Source organism: Brachyhypopomus gauderio, chromosome 15 (genome assembly GCF_052324685.1).
Source record: "Brachyhypopomus gauderio isolate BG-103 chromosome 15, BGAUD_0.2, whole genome shotgun sequence".
In the NCBI taxonomy this organism is placed as follows: domain Eukaryota; kingdom Metazoa; phylum Chordata; class Actinopteri; order Gymnotiformes; family Hypopomidae; genus Brachyhypopomus; species Brachyhypopomus gauderio.
In genome coordinates this window covers 5,632,265-5,654,573 of record NC_135225.1, presented here as the reverse complement: position 1 = coordinate 5,654,573, position 22,309 = coordinate 5,632,265, and the positions used below count along the sequence as shown (strand labels likewise).

The 22,309-nt window shown below is 40.6% G+C and overlaps 1 protein-coding gene across 3 annotated transcripts; it reads right to left on the bottom strand.

The window, feature by feature from the left end:
* Positions 1-826: 826 nt before the first annotated feature.
* On the bottom strand, positions 827-21,322 carry LOC143476574 (uncharacterized). 3 transcript variants are annotated; one of them, XM_076974816.1, is made up of 8 exons: positions 20,895-21,322; positions 13,732-14,519; positions 8,318-8,479; positions 6,107-6,305; positions 5,134-5,261; positions 4,357-4,472; positions 2,620-2,723; positions 827-2,462 (listed from the first exon to the last, which is right to left on the bottom strand). In XM_076974816.1, exons 1-7 carry the CDS (start codon positions 20,971-20,973, stop codon positions 2,630-2,632), a joined length of 1,566 nt encoding a protein of 521 aa, XP_076830931.1. In that variant the 5' UTR covers positions 20,974-21,322; the 3' UTR covers positions 827-2,462; positions 2,620-2,629. The 3 variants fall into 3 exon arrangements, with proteins under 3 accessions (XP_076830931.1, XP_076830929.1, XP_076830930.1); XM_076974814.1 differs by having other exon boundaries at positions 828-2,462; positions 4,357-4,475; positions 5,113-5,261; positions 20,895-21,321; XM_076974815.1 differs by having other exon boundaries at positions 828-2,462; positions 4,357-4,475; positions 20,895-21,321.
* Positions 21,323-22,309: the final 987 nt, after the last annotated feature.

The window sequence follows — 22,309 nt, the reverse complement described above, 5'->3', positions numbered from 1 at the left end:
CAAAGTCATGTTTGCAGGGTTCATACACCTTAACAAGGTGGAATTAAAGCATTTGTACATCACTTTCAAGGTCCATTTCAATATTTCCCAGCACGTTAAACTTAGTTAAATATTTATACATATACTCGAAATTATTCGCTTTTTATCACATTATTTAATGGTTGTTTATTTTCAAAACGCCCAATCTTAACGTCTTCACGTTCTCTCATGTTTCGTCCTGGAATTACAAGAGGCTCGTAGGCTATTTTTTAACGTATCGTTTCAGACAACACTGCAAAGCCATATTTACACTGCAGTGACGCTCGCGACGCTCGCGAAAGTATAAACGCCTACACCGCTCGCGCAGGGTAGCGCGCTACGGTCGCTCGTGAGATTTTAGCTCACGCACGGGCCTCCTCATTGCCTCCTTGCGGTGGGGCCCCAGAATTTTGCGCTACGCCTCTGATTGCAAGATACATTTGTGTCATCGAAAGGCAGGCAAATTAAGTTTAATCCAATATTGAGCTTTCAACGTCTAAGTGTCAATAGTAATCCAGACATTTGATATTAACACTAGTTGTTTCCCCCTAGAATCAGGTATTGACAAATATTAGGTACATATTTGGTCTGCAAAGATGTTGTTATGAATCTGCCCAGATAGGCTAGCAGTGTTCATCTATAGCGACACAGACCTGTATGGCATTAACGGTGCTAAACCATCAAAGACCCGTTCTGACCAATGACATTGCCCTCTGGCCAGCGACACTTGTGGATATTTTCAGGTTACTGGACATTGCTGCTACATTTTATAAAAAATCATCAATTTTGAGAACTTTGGACTGTATAGAAATATCACATCTTTATTTATTAAAAATAACTTTTAATGGGAATGCAATATGCATATTAAAATATTCTGTCCATTTTTGTATAATACAATATGCAGTATAAGGACAGCTCCCTAATCTTTTGTCCATAACAAATAAAAAATATCTTTCATAAATCAAAACATTATTTCCATAGAAACCATCTGACTAAATCAGTATACAAACATGTAAGTATAAAGTGATACCAGTAGTAGTCAACATACAGCAAACAAAGCGTTTTAATGCGCTTTCATTAAAATAGATACTGCTAACCTTTATGCTCAAATTGAAATACTTTTCCCGCTTTGTTCACCCTGCGTTTCACAGAGTAGATTATGATTCTGCATTACTACAACATCCTCTCGTAACTGTACTGATGTATTTAGCCTGTAGCTGTCTGCGGGTGCAGTGGTACGTTTTCCGTTGATCTGAACACGTCCAGGAGTCTGTTTGTTCGTAGGTCAGCTATGCCACCATTTGAGATCTTTGATGACCCTAGCAGAGTGTTTCCGCTCTGGACTTAACTGTCCTTGCGTTAAGCAGTGGACTTTTGTAAATGTGCCAAATTTGTCAATTGTGATTTTCACCTCAATCGAAATTTGTCCTCTGCATTAATCCATCTGTGTAGTGGTAACACACACACACACACACACACACACTAGTGATTACTAGAGGGCTGTGGTGCACATTTTAAGCAGACGAGCAAAACCGTTAGGCCAGCTTGCCCTGGTCAAACTGACATGCCTTGTCCTGCATGGCTACAAGAGTTTGTTAGATACATAAAAGATTTCCATAGAATTTCAGTTCTATTCTTAGACATATTCTTGTCAGAGGAAACACTTGTAGTATTTCTTGTAGTAAGAATGATATGTTCTCATTGCTACACTTTTAGAATAATAAAATATCACAAACAATGCATAACAAATGGCAGTCAGCCATTTGTAGTGTTATCATAAGCCTCTATAAAGATAGAATTCAAAATACATAAGAATTCATAATACATGCCCATCTCTTCCCATACACACTCAGCTGTACAAATCACAGCTTACTGATGAAGCATTGTAAAGATATACAGAATATCTCCAGTGAAGCAGAATGTAATATATACATAATTATTTTTACATAAATTGTTGAATAAAGTGATTTTATTTGTATATATGGAAATATACTTCTACAGTGTTTCATTTTTAAAGTTAAAAAAACTGATAAAAAGTTTGGGTGGTTGTGACTTTCTGGCAACATTTAATTTGCATGACATTGTGTACACTTGTGAAGCTTAATCCACAACTTTACTGACTAGAGTTGAAACAACTGTATATGGCGTTTAACATGTAATGACAAAGAATGTAGCCACACTGATAACCCCATCACATACCCATAGTTTTGTATATACCCATAAATCATATAAACATTTCTGTTCAGCTTTGTGTGTGTCAAGTATGAGAGTCATGCCTGTTTTTCAACGCTCCACGCGTCTCATTTATCAGAGTTCACATTCTCATGCATCTCCTCGTCCTCCCCTCCGTTCTGGGTTTCTTTACACAGGTCTGTACAACTTCTGCATGTCGTCCTCTCCAGGGAAACGTTACCCCCATCGTATGGCGTCTGTTCAGTGTCCAACTGGAAGACAATAGAGAAGAGCTGTGGACTCTGACTATCGCGTCTACCATAACATCACTGGAGATGGAGCTTCAGTGTTGGGGAAAGAAATGGAAATTGGGGGAAAAAAAAAGATGTGATTCAGTATTTTCCAGAATGACAGATGTGTTCGACTTACCTGATTAATACTATTGAAGCCAATGGTAGTCCAATTTCTGATGGCCAAGGACAATCATGGAGTTCCTGTCTCTTCTACATAGTTCCACTGGTCCCAGTTCAGGCCTGTGGAAAAATTTAGACATTCACTATTAACTTCTTATATAACCTCTTATAATTATTAAGCTATTATTATTATTATTATTATTATTATTATATATATCATCTATTATTAAGCTATTATTATTATATATTAGCTATTATTAAGCTCTTTGGGTGTGGCCTTTGTGAATATGTTCCTCATGAAAAGAAAATCCTGTCTTGGGAGGAAGTGTGTCTTGCACACCAATATCTCGTCTAACGAGTGAAATATGTGCAGAGATCTCGTACTCCTCCGAGCATAGTTTGAACCTGACACTGCAACCCCCTAACTATTCATCTGAGGCTGTGCCAAGCCATGTGTGAGGAGAACTGCACTTCACTTGTGGACCGGGTTGAGGGGGCAGAGAAATAGTTGCTCTTTCCATGAGCTGCGCTACTCCCACTAGATTCCTACGCCTGCGGACCATTAAACAAAAGCAGAGCAGTATTCCACACACTGTCGACCGCTGCCATAGACTCAACCTACCCAGCTAAGAACAATATTAAGAAGAGAAGAAGTATTGTTTCTGACCTAAAACAGAGACTCCATGAATATGCTGAGTGAAAATACATATCAGTATTTATGGATAATATCTGAGAAGAGTAATTAACCTAATAAGTGGCATGCCCCCTTATCTACTCACAGAACCCCAGAACTTGTCACTACCACATGAGCACAGCACCAAAGTATTTTAAAAGAATCAGTTTGTGTTGGAGATTAGAGGGAACCGGAAAGCTGAATTTACAGAGATTAAATTGTTATCATGCGAGACCCTCACATCAACTTCAATTCATAGCATCAAAGAGCAGACACATTAGACACCATGGTAGTTGTTGTGTTTACACTCTTCCGCTTGTTATGGGAGCTCACTGAGTGTGGAGACATGGTAACAAGACACTCACAGAGGTAGAACGTTATTAGGAATCAAACTGTCACAACAATTTGATGTTCACCCTAAACCATTTGTGAAGGGTTATATGATTCATTCTGCTTATGTCACTGGCTTAGGAAATAAAAGATTACACACAACATTAATTAAAAAAGGTTAATGTTAACTGACATTAACTATTTTTTCAATTTAGATGTTACCTTAACTCACTTTGTGATGTTTATTTTAAATTCCATTTATATCTGGACCGACTCCCAATCACTTTGCTGTGTTATCTTTGGCTTTGAAGGTCTCGCCCTAATCACCAGTAAAAATGTTCTATTCAACGTCTTAAGCTATGATATAGTAATTTTTAAACAATTCCTCCTTACAGGAAGATAAGGTTAATAAAGTTATTGCTAATGGACTAAAATGTCCACACTGTAATAAATGCTACTTAGGGCTGACGTGCAGCCATTAAAACATCCTTTGTGTTGAAAGCCATGTTCTCTTTTTTCTCTTTCTCTCCTTCCATGTACTAGTCACTGAAGCGCAGTTTAGTCTGTTGTTATATTCAACTCCATAAATTGGCAATTCCTCATTCTGCATCAGTATACTATTCGGTATAATCAGGATAAAAATCCCATTTGGTCCAGAACTGCCAAATTCCCAATGCTGAATTGTTGCTTTAATTAAAAAAAAGAAAAATGTGTTTATTCTGAAAAGCAGAATGTAGTGTTGCTGCCTACCGGTACAGCTGTGGACATGATCTCTTGAGGGACCCAGAGGACAGGCCCAGCCTGCCAGGGTTCCTCAGCCTGGTCTTCTTCACCAGCTCCTTCATCCTGCCCCATGTGTGACTCTCCTGCTACACACGCAAAGGGAGCAACAACCATTACATACAAGTACCGTACATGACCGAGGCTGACCTGGTGAAGCTGAACTCATAGGAATCTCCCACTGCTTGCTTAAAAAGTAAAACCTTTCCACAGACACCCAATAAAGAGCAACCAAGGAATAACTACACACAGCGTTAAAAAGCTATTAAGACCAGCCAAAAAAATGGGAGCTATGGGACCTTGTACATGTTGTATTTATATCACATGGGAATTTAAACACCCAGACATTAAGTCCTACTTCTTATGCCACAAGAATCTTGATTTCTTGTCGTCATGACGTTGAGGTACTTAAGTTAGTTAAAATTTATACCTCTTCTTTTTACTCTGCTGATTTTCCTGCCTAGACTTTAGGTTTCCAAACTGCTCCAGCAGTTTGATGATTTCATATAATAAGCCATTGATCACCACAACTCCCTATTAGAGAAAAGACTGTACTTTTTGGATAGTGATTTTGTTAACTTGGTGACTTCATAATATATTTGGTGGACCCACCAACAACTTCCCTAAACAATAGTTTGCTTAGTTTAGTTTATGTGAGGAAATAGCCCTGTTTTCATTACACATGAGTACTGGACAATTAGGGTAGGTCAAAGAGTCTTCAGTCACCAGTTGGTCACCATGACGCACTCGTCTGTGGGTGGCAGAGAGGGTCTCCGCGCTGTCACTCAGGTATCTGGTCTCTCCCTCCACATAACTCCGCCTGTTCAGGGCTCTTCTCCGCAGGGGGGCCGTCAGCTGGCAGCCCCCAGCCCCGTCTATCCAGAAATCACACAAGATATGCATCTTTATTACGGGATGCACTTACACAGAGATAAACAGTCGGTTTTTGTAAAAAGGAAAAAGCTATTATGACAGATGTTAAAGTGAATCAGCACTCCTGTGGGACTCTGGGGTGCGTTCACAGGGCGGGGCACACCCACACAAACACGTGAGCGCACACTAACTATGGTTTCCTGCACAGAGGACAAGAGGAATTCCAACATCCATGGGGTGTTGTAGTTACACACGATTCCCTCTCTCACTGCAAAATGCAATGAATTCTTCTATTAGTGGATTAGCTGATTTCCTGATCAATCACCCAGACACCTGAGGGAATATGACGTGCTTGAAAAACATGCAAATCACTGGGGAAATACTTTTAGATTTAGGCAGTATTATTTTTCTCGTGAGTCACTCTGAATGTGAACTCAGAGAATATGCACCTGGAATCCAGTGAAGATGTTTGTAACTTTAAACTCAGTTATCCCAAAATTTTAACACATGCATTAAGTATGTTCCCTTTTAGTGAGGTCCATATTGTAAGGTGTCATGAGTGCTAAATGTATTATATGAACTTTGAACTTGTTTGTCAGAATGAAAGCAAAGACTGTTAGCAATGTCGACTTTCTTCCAATCTTAGAATTTCAGAATTTCCCAACAAATTCCTAATGCCCCTAAGTAAATGCATTTAGGTCAAAACCTCAACTAAAGAATTGAACCTGGATCTGAAATTATGTGGACATGGTTTATATTTATTTTGCTCCTTTATTTGCAAATCCCAATTTAGCAGTGCAATGGGATTTTTCTTCTATCATTTGAAATCTTGTGGCGGTATGCTGACCTCTGACAGGGGGGTGGATCGGAATCCCAGCGCCCTCTGGGATGGTGCTGAGGTCAGACAGTGTGCTGCTGGAAGCTGATAGGCTGGGGAAGTCACCGCTGGAACCCGATAGGCTGGGGTAGTCACCGCGGAAACGTCTCTTCACTTCCTGAAAGGCTAGATTGGCTGCTCCACAGTAACAGTGCTGTGTGAAGAAGTCCTGAAACATTTTGAAACAGAACTCTGTTTACATTTTAACATACGACAAAAGTGCAGATGAGTTTTGTTCATCCTACTGAATGTAGATTTGTTGTTTTTCACTTCAATAGGTCACGAAAATGCCCTTAATAGTAAATTTTTGTCTTCAAGAAAATGAATATATGTCATATGTATGTGGAAGAGAAATGGTCTAAGCCATTACTTGCATAATCTGGCAACAAAATATTACTGTGAGATTGATTTAGTTTTTTGACAATTTTTCAGGGTTAGTGTAAAAAAATGTTATTAAATCAAATAAATTAAATATATATTATTTAATATTAAATTAAAAGCTCAATATCAAGCAATATACAGTGTTTAGCATTTTGACAAAAAGCTGAAATGGCACAGATGATAAATGATATCTACTAAAAGTGTTAAAATACTTTACATCCCCATAAATGGAGAGTGTCAAACTACAGCCTATTATAGCTTTAAACCCACTCCCTGTCCTGCCTTTAACTGCTCTCTCTTTTACTCACGATAAGGATCATGTGCACTAGCAGGAGTGGGAAAGGTAGTGCAACAGGGAGAGACCAAGAGAGACCAAGCGATGCAGGTGGTAACTGCTTTTTGTCTGAGTTGTGAGGGACTTTGATGAGTACAAATGAAAGGCTGTCGTGAGGGTGGCCGGGAGCAGCTGGGAGGAGTCGGCCCAGCCCGTGATTACCCAGACTGGGACACGTTTCAGCAGAGCTCCCCTGCCTTTTCATGTGTGTGATGGCGTGTTGCAGCCCGCTGGCTTTTCATCCAACACACACCGCAGGGGGAATTGGTGTCCCAGAGAGACCAAGCAGTGTGGTCCAGAACTTGTGCCCACCTTTGAAAGCATTGTTCTGTTTAAGAATAGGATAGCATTGGTGGGCTGCCCAAGTTTCACAGACAACACAAAAAAAGTAAAAAAAAAAGCAGGTAGATCTCAAAGCAGGACCACACCTTCATGAGGAGTGCAATGAACACAGCAGCAAGGTACAATATGGTCTGCACCAAAACGAGTGTAGATTTAGATTTAGATTTTTGAATTCTTTGTTTTAGAATTGTAGTCTTTCCTCCTCTCTCTCTCTCTCTCTCTCGCTCTCTCTCTCTCTTCTCTCACTCATTCTTTGATGACTTTGAAGTGTGGGTTCCTGCTGAGATCGCTCACTGTGTCATTGAAAGCTTTTCCGGACCCAAGGCCCGACCTGACAGAGCCAGTTTAAAACAAGCTCTCTGAAAAACCATGAACAAAACTGCCCTCACAGTGATTAAAGGGCACATAGACATGCACACAATGTGCTGGCATGGGACTTTAGTTATAGGGCAACAGGCCACAGAGGGACAAAGGTGGTCAAAAGATGAGCAAGGGGCAATAGTGCATTCATGGAGGGATTTCTGCTACAAACGGTAGTTTTTTCACATGAAGAAATCACTTTAGTATCTAGTCTGAAACGCTGGTTAAGTTCATTTGGTAGGTTATGATGAATTTGTAATGATACATTATCCACAGTAGATTATGAACTCTGAGGTAGAGCAAAGGATGCACTGGACTATTAAACAATAAATAATATGTAATTATCTCATATGACCTGATATTTTGTATCCTAACAATCTTAGCATCAACATGAGACCAATGCAAATGAGACATTTCTTTTGAGGGTTATGCAGTGATTGCTGAACTGAAAGGTGAGCCCTGTGTGTGTGTGTGTGTGTGTGTGTGTGTGTGTGTGTGATGAAGGGCTTTGAAGCCCACCCCTCTATTTCTTAAATACACTTTCATCTGGCATTACACACTCCTGAAGCCCATTCAGAACAGCTGGGGCCCGTACGGGTAAACAATCCCCCACCCAGAGATATAGAGATACAGAGATAACCTCATACCAGCTGGAGATGAGGCTCACAACAAGGAAAGATTTTAGCGCCAATAGTGACAGCTATATTAAGTATTTATTAATACCCAAAATGAGAAAAACAAACTCCACAGCGCTTGGGACCCACCTCCTTAGTTTTGGTCATCTTGCTGTCTTTCTGCAGGCTGCAGATCCAGTTCTGCAGTTTGAGATTGTGCTCCTGAAGCTGGCCGATCTTCTCAATCAGCTGGCAGATGTGCTCCAGGTAGCCCAGTCCAGAGCCCAGTGGGTTGGCCCGGGCCTGGTTCACCTGGAACAAAAGACGTGCGCAACACACACACACTTACATCACTTGACATGACAGAGGCGCTGCACCAAACACAGTGGCTGTGACACTACACTACGTGATCATTCAGCAACAAGCATCTTATATGTTCGCTGGTCTGTCAAAATGTACACTTTTACTGTAATATTTTTCACAAGGAAAATTACCTGGTTATGAGTCTAATTAGATTATATTATAACTGGGTTGGAAAAAAACATTATATCCTTTGATACCCTTTAAAAAATGTTAATATATTTTTGTTGAGGCAAACCAAGTATGTGTTCTCTTTTTGATTTCTCAAGAACTTTCAACAACTTTTATACTTTACACCTGGGGGAAAAAAACTCACGCAGTCTCATGAATCATAGACTACATAAACAACAGGCCACGGTTTGTGATAACTGTGTCAGAAACAGAAGAAATGGGGCACGTGAGGGACTCTTTCCTCTTCAGTCTCTGCATAATGACTTCCAATACAATGCAAGCTAATGCCACCTGCAAACGTTATCTGATGGCTTCTCTATAGTCGGATGCAACTGCAAGGAGACTGAGTTGGACTACAGGATGTTGGAGGAGAACCTTGTTTTGTGGTGCAGGGAGAATCATCTACAGAGGTGAAGAAAACAAAGGGACAGGTGGTGAATTTCAGACTTGGTAGGCCAGAGGCCATCCAGGAGGAAGAGGTTGAGGTAATGCAGTCCTATAGATAGGAGATGACTTGAACAGCAAACTTTGCTGGACTGTAAGTGCCAGAGCCATCTTACTAAGAAGAAATAAGAAAAACTGTGCGGTAAGTTGCTGGAAATTTTTCAACTTTTTTTTCGACTGTGGTCTGTCTCGTCTATGCAGTGGTCCACAGGGAAAGTCTGTCACGAGACTGACGCTGAACTCGCTGGAGACAGAGAGGCAGACAAGTGCAAAAGTAGAGAAGATTCTGAGTAACCCTGCCCACCCCTCCCTGACACTAACCAGCAGCACCAGAGACATGGGTCTCATTTCCAGTGTCAGTAAGGCTGCTCATGGCATGTACTGATTGTTTGTTCAGCACAAAAACTAGACCATCTTTAAACAGAGGGATGTATACCTTTCTAGCCATTAAACAGCTGCATTTGTGTTCCTCTGTGTGAATAGGATGGGATAGAGTGAGCAGGACCACCCCAGTTCAACACAAAGCACTGAGTGCTGTTGTTTGTTGAATCATTTTACCACCTTTGGGGTTTTTTTTAATCTGAAAAGGAAATTTTGAACAAATATTTATACAATCATGAACATTCCAAAAAGTTTCCCAACAAAAGAAGGATGTGAGCTCAGGTCGGGGGCTCTTTCTCCCCCAGAAAGCTTTTCCGTGTCACTGATATCCAGTCCTGTCCCAGACTCACACAGTGGCTAAACAATAGAAGCCAAAGTCATAACAGGGAGCAGTAATGCTGGGTGTTGACATCACTCGTTTCCTCTGACGGAGTGTGTGAGCCGAAGGAGGTCATGCCTTCATTCTCACGTCTGTGAACTAGTTATGAATGCCATCATACGTGCCATTATAAACCTGTATAGCTCATCCCAGTTTCATAAAAGTGTATTTAATATTTGTTATTTACATTTATGGTTCACTACGTAATAAAGTAGGAAAGTGTTCGTTCATTCATCCATTCATTCATCGTTTATCCATCTACTCATTCATCTATGCAGTCCTTCCTTTATCTATCCATTCATTCATACATTCTTTCTAGCTCAGACATTTACACAGGCTGTGAAAATGACTTAGGAGCCCTTGTCTCTGTATAATCTAGTATGGTTCCCTGCCAAACAGGTGAAACTTTATCACACGCTCCTTTCTGAAGCCAATCTGTACTGCGATTACTACAGCGAGGAAAGGGAATGCACCTGACATACCTACATGCCACATCCACACACATGGACTAAAGACGATATGAGAAAGATGTTAGCAGTATATGAGAAAGATGGTCGTTAGCAGTCTGACGCTACTGTTTCCTGCGTCCTGATGGATGTGGAGGTTTTACCAGATCTTATCACTCTTTCTTTCTGTGCTCATGACCCCCAGTGATCAGGGAGAAGGAGAGATGGAGGGAGAGGGGGAGAGATGGAGGGGAAAACCCCACTCCCTTCCTCTTCACTTCCTCTCTCCTTCTCACCTCAAATTAAAATGCTTTTGCACGCCTGAACAAAATCTGACTCTGCTGTTATTTGCTGGGTTCCTAACATATGTTCTTTCAGTTGTCAAAATATACTTTTTTTGTTAAGCTGTGGTTGAGACACACACATAAAAACATTTTTATGTCTTTTGAATGTCATATTGCTGAAACATCAAGACCTTGTCATGGCTTGTGATCAAATAAGAATAAACATGGTAGTAATTATTCACTTCACAGAAAACTGTAAATTTATAGTGCATCTCTTGTACATAAATGCTTTTCTAAATCTGCCATAACTAAACGTGCCACATGTAGAGTGTATGCAGAGATTGGTTTTTTCATAAACCAGAACACTGAAAATAATTGGTTGCACATTTTACATTGCTTTGTACGTTATGTAATGTGTTGACATAGGTAAACAAGGTTTTGTCTGTGTAAATAATCATTTACTGCTTGTTGACTGCCTTTTACTGATTGCATATTTGTGACAGACTATAACATGAGACACACAGACTTTAAGTTAGAAAGAACCACTAAATCCTGATTATTTTCTAAAATGTTCCCATCGCAAAAGGCATAAATACTTGTTTTAAAAACCTAACTACATTGTTAAATTACATTGTAAATTTTGTAAACAGACTTCATATGTGCAGTGAAGCTGTAAACCACCACAGAAATGTTATTACTCAGTCTGTGGCCTGTGTTCTGTTTCCAATCTACAGCAGACTGCAAGCCTCTATCACTGGACTTGTGATAAAGCAATTAAATGACATGTGTGATATCCACACAACTCATTGTGATTCTGAGGTACGTAGACCCACTGTTAGTGCAGGATTTCAACCCACTGACTGCTATGGCCTCAGTTGAACTCCCACTGTTCTCAGAACCAATTGTGTATATATTTTTCAGTCAGAAAAAGAAAAAATAAAATCCTGTTGGTAAATTAATATTACATTTTTTATAACAATGACACTGTGTAGCCTATATCTTAACATTGTAGTGGAATTGTTTACGTTTGAGGTGGGGTGCCAGTCAGTTAAGAGCCTAAATGTGACAGTCATAATTCTCCATAGCTCATCCATCATTGGATGGAAGACTCTTCCTGCCACTTTAGGAAGTGTGGCCTCTGTCTCTAGGTTTATACGCCCCAGCTGTGGAATTCTGGCATGATCTCAGAAGGGGAAAGACGTATGGTAATAATACTGTCTTCATTCCTCTTTAACACCATATTTCACTCTACGCATTCCTCATCGGAAGAGCAAAAAAGTTTTGAAATTGCCATGGTTACTCATATGGTGAGCATCACATGCATAAAACATAGTGGGACATACTGTATGTGCCAATTAACCTTCCATTTCTAACATGTAGAGCAGCTATATCATTGAAGTTTCACATGTTCCCCTTCTGTAGATCACGATCCCTGTGAGGGACTAGTTAGCCAGTGCTGCAAGTTCTGCCTAGCGTGTCTCTCTGCCCTTAATAAAGGTGCCTGTTTCTGTGACCGAAGCTTCACTGTACCTGTTTTCTTCTCTTATAAGCAGGAAACGAATCAGATTAGGAGCAGGGAGGAGAGGCCCTTTGAAGTTACCATGTCTAAAGTGGATGGAGGGGGAAAAATACCCACACTCCCTTTTCCAATATCCCTTTCCTCAGTTCAGAGAGCTTCGTTTAGTGGGCAAAGGAATTAGCTTATTAGGTGTGCTGACAGGTGATGATGAAGATGGAGTTTACTGCCCAGTCTGCCTGTCGGCACAGCTCCCCTAAACTGGGCCATCCAGGGGGCTTGGGGGTCGCTGAGGGGGGAGGGGGGTGTCGCTGTGGGGGAGGGGGGGATCTTCCCCTCCCCCCCTGCCAAAGATCCATAAGCTATCAAAGGGTCTTTATCTGGGTAAATATGTGAGTAATTTGAGATTTTTGACACCTGCTCGGTGCATGCAGGTACACTAGGCCACCATGTGTAGCCAAGATGGAGGAGGCCGAGTTGAGAGAGGGATTTGGCTGCGCTGGCTATAATCGCCACGGCCATCTGCACCGCTGCTCAGCACAGATGAAAAGGTGCTGGGTGATTTGCAGTTCCACGAGAAGAAGAGAACAGTGTGTCCACTTCAGCCCTGGAGCACTGTACTGAAGAACACCGGGAGGTCAGCACACGTGGCCCACAACATGGCCACATGGGATGAGGCACTGTACTCCTAATTACTGACCTCTCTGAAAGCATGAGGTTGAAATAAAGCATACTGCTAAAAATAAACATACTACTGTATTCCTTTATACCTTAGACATGCTTTTTGAAACGGCAATATCTTGCTAATAATCATCATTTGAAAAACAACCGTATAAGACAGTTCCTTCATAGAAATAGTTACTTCAGCATGAAAGGCAGAGATGATCTGTACTTCAAACAGGTCGTAGCACAGCTGTCAGGTGCAGCAGAGGTAGGATGCTTCATTACCAGGAAAAAGTAAAAAAAAAATAACCCTCCATGAATGAGAACACTGTTCCTGACAGTAACATGAATGCACTTCTACCGGGCTATAGAAATGGGCAATGTAACTTTTTAAATCACATTATTCTCGACACGTCTTAACAAATAGTTTTTGTGCTCAATTCTTTCACTGATTTGTTTGATTTTCAAAGCGTATTCCTAATCATGTCAGCCATTTAGGGGATGATGTCATGTTTACTGATTTTGGCACCCAAGCAGTTTCTCAAGGCAGGTATGAATTTCCTGTTTGCTCTCTATTTGCTTCTCACCCTCAAATGCCAAGTGAACTCTGTAATCAGCAGATGACGTGTTGTCTTTGCACAGGTGCTTATTACAGGCTGTTTGGTGCAGTTAAAATGTCCTTCATGTTAGTATATCATCCCGCATGCCCCGAGGCAAATTCCCCTTAAAATATCCATATATTACAGCTCCAACTGCTTACAAAAAAGTATATAAGTATTGTGTTTAGATTTTGAAAGCCATATTCTTGTTTACATCCCATTTCAACAACCAATGTAAGGCTGTGTCTGCATATAAAAATGGTGGGTCATCCCAGACCATCCAGTACGTATTGTTAAATGTGTGTAAACTGTTATAATTACCTCACTTAGCCTGCAGCACTCCTCCATGTATTCGTCCAGACTGTCACTTGTACTGTTCCGGACCATCTGCTGTTTCAACTCCAAGCCCGTGTTGCCATCATCAGCGTCATGGCACTTTGACCCCGTGTCTCCCCCAGCCATCTCCTCTGCTTCTATTGTGTCTGCACCAACTAAACTCTCCTCATGGCCTCCTGAGACAAGGCTCTCCGACGCTCTGTCCTGGGGCCCTTCTGAATCTCCTGCGATTCCCAGGAGAATGTTATCCGTTTCATCCTCTGGGCTATCTTCTAAGACTGTGAGATGATCTTCTTGAGTATACGTACGTGATGTTTCCACAGCCTCTAAGGATCCTGTGCTCTGATCCAATAGGAGAAGAGGCCCGTTGGCTGGTATGGAAGAGTTCAGAGTGCTTGAGTCACACGATGACCCTCTGCTATGGACGACAAAGCTCTGCTCTGATCCAGTTGGAGTGGATGGGGAGTTTGCACCACTGGGCATCTCGACCCCAGAGTCCTCTGATTCAAACTTGTACAGCCTTGGCAGTGGGCCGTTAGAGAAAATAGCAGATAAATAGTCTTTCTTTGGTTCTATCATAGTTGGCTCGGGTGCAACACTGTGAAGAGAGATCATCTCTTCCACTTGGAGCGGTGCGGACGAATCCTGCTCAGACTCTGACATGGACACGGTTGATACAGAATCCTCAGCACTCAACAGTTTCTCGTGAAAAGCGTTGAAGAATTTCATCTTGGTGAGCACAACTTCACTTCCCACAACCACGTCTTCTTTGCCTGCAAAAAGAAGAAAAGGATTTGTTTCCAAATTAAAATGCAAAGGATAATTAAAACGCAATACCATTTTAATTATTTGATTAAAAATCCTATGATGATAGGACTGTCTTTCATAGCGGAGGAAGAAAGAAAAATAAGGAATTGTGACCACCCAACACCTGAGTACACTTAAACAATGGGTCCATAAATAACATGGAGCATGCTGAATCTGGACCACATTTCTTATTCATCAGTACATGTAATGAGACTTTTTAGGTGACATTTGAGTAGAGGAAACTTAATGACACGAACAGCATAGGCATTTGAAAAATGCTCTCTTCAAAAAGATGGCAATTCATTTTTTTTTCTTTTGGAAGACTCCCAGATATTTACTCTATGTCTCACTGTAGAATCATTCAAATTATAGGAAGACATGCTCTCAGAAACTCTGTCATGGCGCTGAAAGCTTATCTCTTACTATAAAGCATTCTTTAGCAACAGTGTTCCAAAAAAAAACCCTGATGCCTGTGTCCCGGAACAGACTGTAGTGCTTTGATCCCTTCAGTCTGTTAATGCTGTTATTGGGTCCTGCCATATGTGACAACTCCTCTTTTCTGCCATCTTTTAGAATCAGTCAAGCATTTAATTTAAAAAAAATTATCAGCTCTCCTTGTGATCCTGGGTTACTTTTTTTAATTGTGGTTATCTGTAATCTCTATTTTCACAGACAGTCCATTTATAAGGCAGAGAGGATCATGGGAAGGCTCATAATGAATGCTGATACTGTCACGGTGAGGCGGCCCCCTACCGGCCGCCTCTGTCCACAGCGGCTGTTGTTGTCGTTGTTTGGTGACGTCATGTGCGTCCCTCAGGTGGGCGGAGCCCGTGATCCGTCTCACCTGAGGGTCGTTTGTTTGCCTATATATGTCTTGTCTTTGTACCAGTTGACCGCTGGTCATTATATCCTTAATTTGGATCTATTGCACAGGTTTTAGGTTTGCACACTTTCTATTAAACCATCCTTTTTCCCTGAGACTTGGCGTGATCGCTTCCTTTTGGTTCGCACACCCTGCCCGTCACAGATACAGAGCTATATGCCTGCAGGAGTCTGTGATTGGATGGCTAGGAGGTCAGTTCATTCACTGTGATTGTGAAAAACAAAACATTACGACTCATCATACTTTATGAGTCTGTGAAAATAACTAGAACCATTCCAACTGATTGCCAGTTTTCAATAAACCATAATCCATTGTTTTATTTTTTTCATTTATGTTTTGTGAATAATAAGCCATCAGTTGAAGTTCACCCATAGTTTTCCGGAGAAAAGAATATGTTGTGAAAAAGCTCTTTTCAGATTGGATAGTGTCTCTGCAAAAACAATGATAGCATTTCAATTATGTGAGGTCATACAAACTTTGCTTCTGGCACAGGTTTTTTTCCCCCATCCAAAACAATGGTTGTGTTTTCTCAGCTTTTTCTCATGGACTCTGACAGAAACCCTCAGGCTATCAATACAAATAAAACCCTGAATAGTGTGTTTCTGACTACCAGAGGACTCCTTTCATTAAATAAAAGAATTTTTTATCTTTAGTAATATTTCAAGAATCACAATCTATTACTGGACTTAACTATTTATGTACTGACGTAAAATGTACCATACCTAAACACTGAAAAATATTCAAATTAGATTTCTGAATGGACCTGTTATGGTGTACTTTAAAAATAAATTAATATAACTTCATTATTTCTTTGGCACTCTTAAATGTAGAACATGGTACTCATCCCTGTCAGGAAGACTGTGCTCTGTATTACAGCTGAAGACGTAGTGTGTAAATGGTTGAAAACACAACAGAATGTATATTGCAGCACACACTGTATAAACGTCCTTCCATTTGTCCTGCTTGATAGAGTGAACACAACATTACATACACAATGAGGTGTGGCGTATCTTGAACTCTGCATATAATACCACAACTTACTCAGTTCACCACTACTCTAAATCATGATGTTGCAGTAGAATGAGTTCATCTGATAAAATGTAAACTATAGACACGCTCAGGATCCCAGTAGCTTTCTGGAGATATTAGTAAAAATTGTTGTGTGGGATGGAGTAGAATATGTACACTGATTCTCAGTGAAAAAGATTAAATTACATATTTCCATGACTTGGGTAAGAGTACCTGCACATGCAAATTTTGCATTGGATGAGCTCTGATATCCCATGATTGGCCTTATCGTGTCAGGCTCAGCTAAATTTGGTGTTATCACTGCCACGGCGATGGTTACCTCTTACTGTGGAACAAGATAAACTAATTGAAAGGCACAAAGCCCACTAAGGGTGATCTTACAAAAACAATATTGCACGTCTACTTAGATGCTGCTCATCACTACATATTAGCTGCACAGATATGGTTAAACATGCTGTAATTGGATTCTTGGAGATTCTTACAAGACCCAGATTCTAGGTAGCTAATTCACTTTAAAACGTCAATTACAAAAGGTTCGCTTAGCCTTATGTGGCAGTGCCTGCCAGCACAAAATTCAGAACTGCTGATGGTGGAGCATTTTTGGTGCCACTCTGGAGGTGATCTGCATCTCAGTCCCCCTGGGTTTTCAATTAACATCCCTGGGACCTGCTGCCGGTACAGAGAGATCAAACAGGGCCTCACGCAGCCCCGGGCATGCAGGAATGTTAGCAATGCTGAGTTCACATGTGCAGTGGAGTATGAATGCATAAAAAATACAAACAAGCAAAAACCAGGGTAATATCACTGTTGGCTGGGAACGAGACCCACGCTTTCCTTATCACCCTGCTTTAAGGTCTGCAAGTGAATTCTTTCAAAAGCACCAAGATCCATAAAACCCATGCAAATATTTTGGGATAAGTGTGTCTCCATCCTATTTCAGCCACACTAAACCCATCTTCCCACTCGTACGCTGTGACCACATTACTTTACTGTGCAGCTTTTATTCATCCAGATGTGAAGCACTGGCTTTAGTTATTCCACCTGGACCAGTTGTTTTGCTTCACGAGAGCTGATATTTCACTGTGTACTGCTGGCAAATGCGCCACATTTTTAAGCTGATAAAACACTCCTCACCCAAGAGTTATGGAGTTATGGAGACTTCTGCTTTGGGTGTAAGGACACAGATATGCACAAGAAAAAACAAGATTCATGTTTGAAAGCAATCTCTCTTTTCCTTATGTGATCTTAGAACATTCCATGAGATGTTAAGATCCAGAACAAGGTTGGTCAATTGTCGGCTTTGCCCTTGGTTTTGACCATATGTAGGTCAAAACCATTTAACAAATAAAGCCTTCCCTAGTTGAGATATTGATGTAAGTAACCTATCAGTTTTAACCTACATATATTTAGCCCTTCTATAATTCTTGGTGTTTGGGGGGATGGCACGCAATTAGAACTGACAGATCTAACACTGAGCTGAGCTGTCTGCTGTATTTTCACCTGTTTTCCTTTGGGACTGAAACAGGTGTTGACTTAAGAACCACTTGGTATAAAGCTTTGTTTTCCAATAGTGTACCTGAGTCAGCTCCTTTGTGCAAATAACTATGTATCTCATTTGATTTAATAAAGTCATGTTTTAGACCGTTAATATAAGGATTCAGGAACCCAGAATCTTCTTTCTAAAAACAGTGAATTAGACTTGCAGCCTCCAGAAAAGTCACCACTGAAAGTCAGTGAAATCAAAGTTTATTCTCGGGCAGTAAAAGAACTCAAGGGCAGCAGATTTGAGACTCTTAGTCTTGAGTGGCCTAATGATGAGAATGAAATGAGAGATTAGAAGGAGACATAGTCCAACTCCAAGGTTGCACTCTGACGAGCCGCCTGCCTAGCAGAGATGACAGTATAGAGACGGATCGCGTAAACCAGAAGAAGCATCTTTGCTTTCATAACAGAAACACTAATCAAGGTCTAAAGTTTTGAACCTTTCTGATCTGCACTGAGAGTAATTACAAGTGACATCTTGACACAGGTACAAAATGTGTATATTATGTATATTTTACTAAGACCACACAGAACCATAACTGAAGATGTTTGTTAGCCTCAGTGTGGCCTGTCCCCTTGGCTCAAAAGCTGACATTCTTGGGGGAGCGGTCAGAGGCAGGCAGAGACAGGTCTGCCTTCTTTTGATGGTTAAAGAAAATGTCAGAAGTCTGCTGACGATATGATTGGTAAGACTCAAGGACCTCAGATTCAATTGCAGTCGTGTATGCATGTTTTATGTCTGCATAAGTTTAAATTTTTGAATACATATTCCAAAAATAGCGTATTTTATGTCTAAGTAAGAATATGTTTTTCTCTTTTTCTTCTAAAAAATAATGGAAAATATTGATAGGTTTTATCTACCCTAAAAAATAAAACTGCACTTCCAAATGATCAGAATAAAAATGTCAGAAGTGATTCACCACATCAAATGAGAATTCTGCTTCATTATACCCACAGAAACAAGCCTATGGTTTGGACCGAGTGGCAGAACTTTCCTGGAGCTGCACGACTGCTCACTTTAGGTGACAAAGACCAGAAGCTGCATATGATGAGGTGTGAAACCCAGACGCACACACCTTCCTTCTCCCCCCACTGGCTTCCCAGCAGCTGCCCTGCGCCCCTCGCCTGTCTGTCTCTCGGGGTGATAACGCCGCCTTACCCCTCCTGTCTCTCTGCCTGCTCCATATGAGTCGCGTGGAGTCTTTCCAGAGACACGTTATCTGACGCAGTCAGGATAAGAGAAGAATGTGCAGGAGCCGTAACTCTAGCGCAGATTTCTTTTGGGGCATTTTCACCAACTGCTCTGACCTGACGAACACCTCCCACTCTCTTGACTTCAGACTTGTTTTGATATTATTGAAAACGAGACTGAGTTGCACAACCGGGTGAATGAATCAGTGATTCTCAAGAAGTGTCTAAAGCTCACAAATTGGGAAAAGAAATTGAAAGCGCTAGGTTATCTGTGTTAATGTCCCCACAAAATGACGACAGCTTCATTTTTCAAGCTGCTTAACGTTGAAGTCTGAGCTTAAATTACAGAGCACCTGATACATGTGAGTCAGCCTGTACCTCTATATTACAAATGCCATAGAGGGCTGCATTTTCTGGCGCTTGTTATGAGTCAGATATTTACTGGAACGGAGTAGTCCCAGAGTTAGTGCTGTCATCCCCCAAATATTCACATCTGATGTTATTTAATTTTCTAGTGGTGGTTTTGTCTAAAGCTGAATCTGATTGTCATATCTCAGTGAAGAACACCCCTCATACAGAGTAAAACAGAAAATAGTGTCCGAAATCAATTAATGATAATGCATATGATTATATAACACAAAGAACATACACAATGATTATCAAGTCATATTTACGTTGTGTGCACAATACTTCACATAACGATCTTTCATAAGTTTGGCCTCGTCCAAGGACAATGTACTTTGCCAAAGTGGATTTATGTCAGCTCACAGCTGAAACAATGAATGGCGTCCTCTTACAAGAATAAGCAAACGTAAGACCTCAAAAAGGCTTAAGTGCAGATGTACATAAGGCCGACTAGCATGTTGACCAAGGTCCCTTAAGGACAAATATGCAAACAACCCTGTGAAAAATAACTCCAAAGACTCTTTGTATCAATCGATCAGATCAACCACTGAGCCTCCCACATTTTGTATTCAGTGCAGAAGGTTGAGATTTTAAAATCACTTTGAAAGCTTTCAAATAATATGACTGCCAAGAATGTCATCCAGTATATTTCTTTGCCAGGAAAAGTGAAGCAGATCTCATGAACTTCAATTAACACATAACAAATGATGTAGCGATTTATGATGGCAATGTTTCTAATTACATGCCACAAAGTCTAAACATGTCCTCTGGATTTGTAACAGATGGCAAATAAAATTTGATTTCTTGATAATTAAAAGCAAGCTGCTTGTTTTGTCTAAAAAACATTCAGTGACAATTAAACACAATTCAGTGTTTAATGCTTCACTATAACCACAGCTATACAAGATGTAAATGTACATTTGTGAAATGAGTTGTACATTTACAATACAACCGTAAAATGAACATTAGTTAGAACTACACATACAAACAAAATATTAACATTTTAAATGATGACATAGATGTCTGCACATTTTCTTTAAAATGCAATTTCTTGTGAGCTTATTTAAAACATTACCTGTATCACCAAACATAGTCCTAATTTGACTGAGTGCTACAAATTCATGGATTCAGAAAAGTTTATTGTTTTAATTAGATACTGTAGTACTGTTTGGCTCCAAGAAGATCTCAGCCAGACAAATTACTACCTACACCCACAAATCCAGGTGTTGTACACAGATGACAATGGGAGGTTAAACGATCTCAGGTAAACAGAGTGGCAAAGCAGGCTTACCTTTCCTCCATGGAGCAAGGATGGCAAACGACTTATGCCAGCTGAACGCCACACTGGGTTTCCTTTTCTTCGGGCTCATTGTGGAAGTCCACAGTAGTGTTCCTCTAGGCGTCAGTGATGGCTGAAAAGAAAACTCCTTTCTGATGTATTTACATGGTCTTCATACCTTGTATAATGCCAATGTTGGTGTCCTTAACCCGACTCAAGTCCTCAGAGTGCTAAGGGCTAAATACTGTGGCAAAATCCACTGTTCAGAGCATGTCTGTTTTGGAACCTGTTGTCAGAATAGCTCATTGCCTGCACAGATGTGAGTGCCTCTGCGTAAAGCTCTTCATGCGCTCCTCTACGAGTGTGGGAGATGTTGTGTGGATAGTCCGCCCTGCACTCTGTGAGGAGGATGAGGAGGCTGGCCTCCAGCAGCACTGACACTCTGGAGCTGGGAGGAGGGGTGGCTCCAGGGGACGGAGGAAGGCAGGGGGGGTAAGGCGTGCGCAACAGAGGAGATGGTGGGGGGTGCACTGTGTATTTTTGAACCAGTGCATAGGATACCTTTGCTTTCTTTACAATAAAAGTTTGAAGATTTCGTGCTTGCCTAAGTCTATCCTGTGTCGTATTAGCTGTAATATTTTGTAAAGAGGAAAAAAATATGAAATTTAAGGCTCTATGACAGATATGAATCGCAGTCTCACTGTCTCACTCATTGTATTTTTCCCATGTCATGAGAGCCAATTCTCTCTCAAAATCTGTTGACAGCAAAACTAGTCTGGGCTGGCTAGGGTCAGCATGGCGTCTTTCCTGCCATGGCATGAGTCCAGAATACTCAAGGACTCCATTAGCCATTCTGACCATCAAACCTCATGGCTGTCTTTGCAAAATTAAAGGCTTGACATTTATTCTACATAAAATGTATCTGATATTTTTACTTAGACTGTCTGCAGTTCACATTACTGAATTAGAATCACTCAAAGTATATAACTTCTTGAAAACAACATACTAAAGAGCTACAATTTTTTTTATGAATCCCAAAAGATTAAGTAGATTAGGTTTACTCTAAGTAATTTACTCTAAGTAGTTTTACTTTACTCTATTCTAATCAAAGTTCAAGCCATTTTAGAATTTCAGTGCAAGAAAATAAAACTAGAATTCAACCACACCCACTTGCTATGGTAAAATGAATGACATTGTCAGACTTTCTGAATCACTCCTTCACATACAAGTGGCTGGAATGTCATGTTATCTGTTGGACCATTATTTCAGCTCTCAATGAAGCGATCTATTGTTCTACAGAAAGCAACATGAGTGGTAATGTATTATATGCGTTTGTGTACTTATTCTGGTAAAAGAATGTTGACTACAGTTTACATATATCCAGTTTCTATGTGGACACAGAGTTCTTTGTGTGTGTGTGTGTGTGT

Coding starts and splice junctions, on each gene's coding strand:
- LOC143476574 (XM_076974814.1), bottom strand. CDS start 20,973: ATGAGCCCGAAGAAAAGGAAACCCAGTGTGGCGTTCAGCTGGCATAAG. Junction 5,262..6,106: donor GATCCACCCCCCTGTCAGAG/GTCAGCATACCG, acceptor ATTTCTGGATAG/ACGGGGCTGGGGGCTGCCAG. Junction 4,476..5,112: donor TGCGTCATGGTGACCAACTG/GTGACTGAAGAC, acceptor TTGCGTGTGTAG/CAGGAGAGTCACACATGGGG.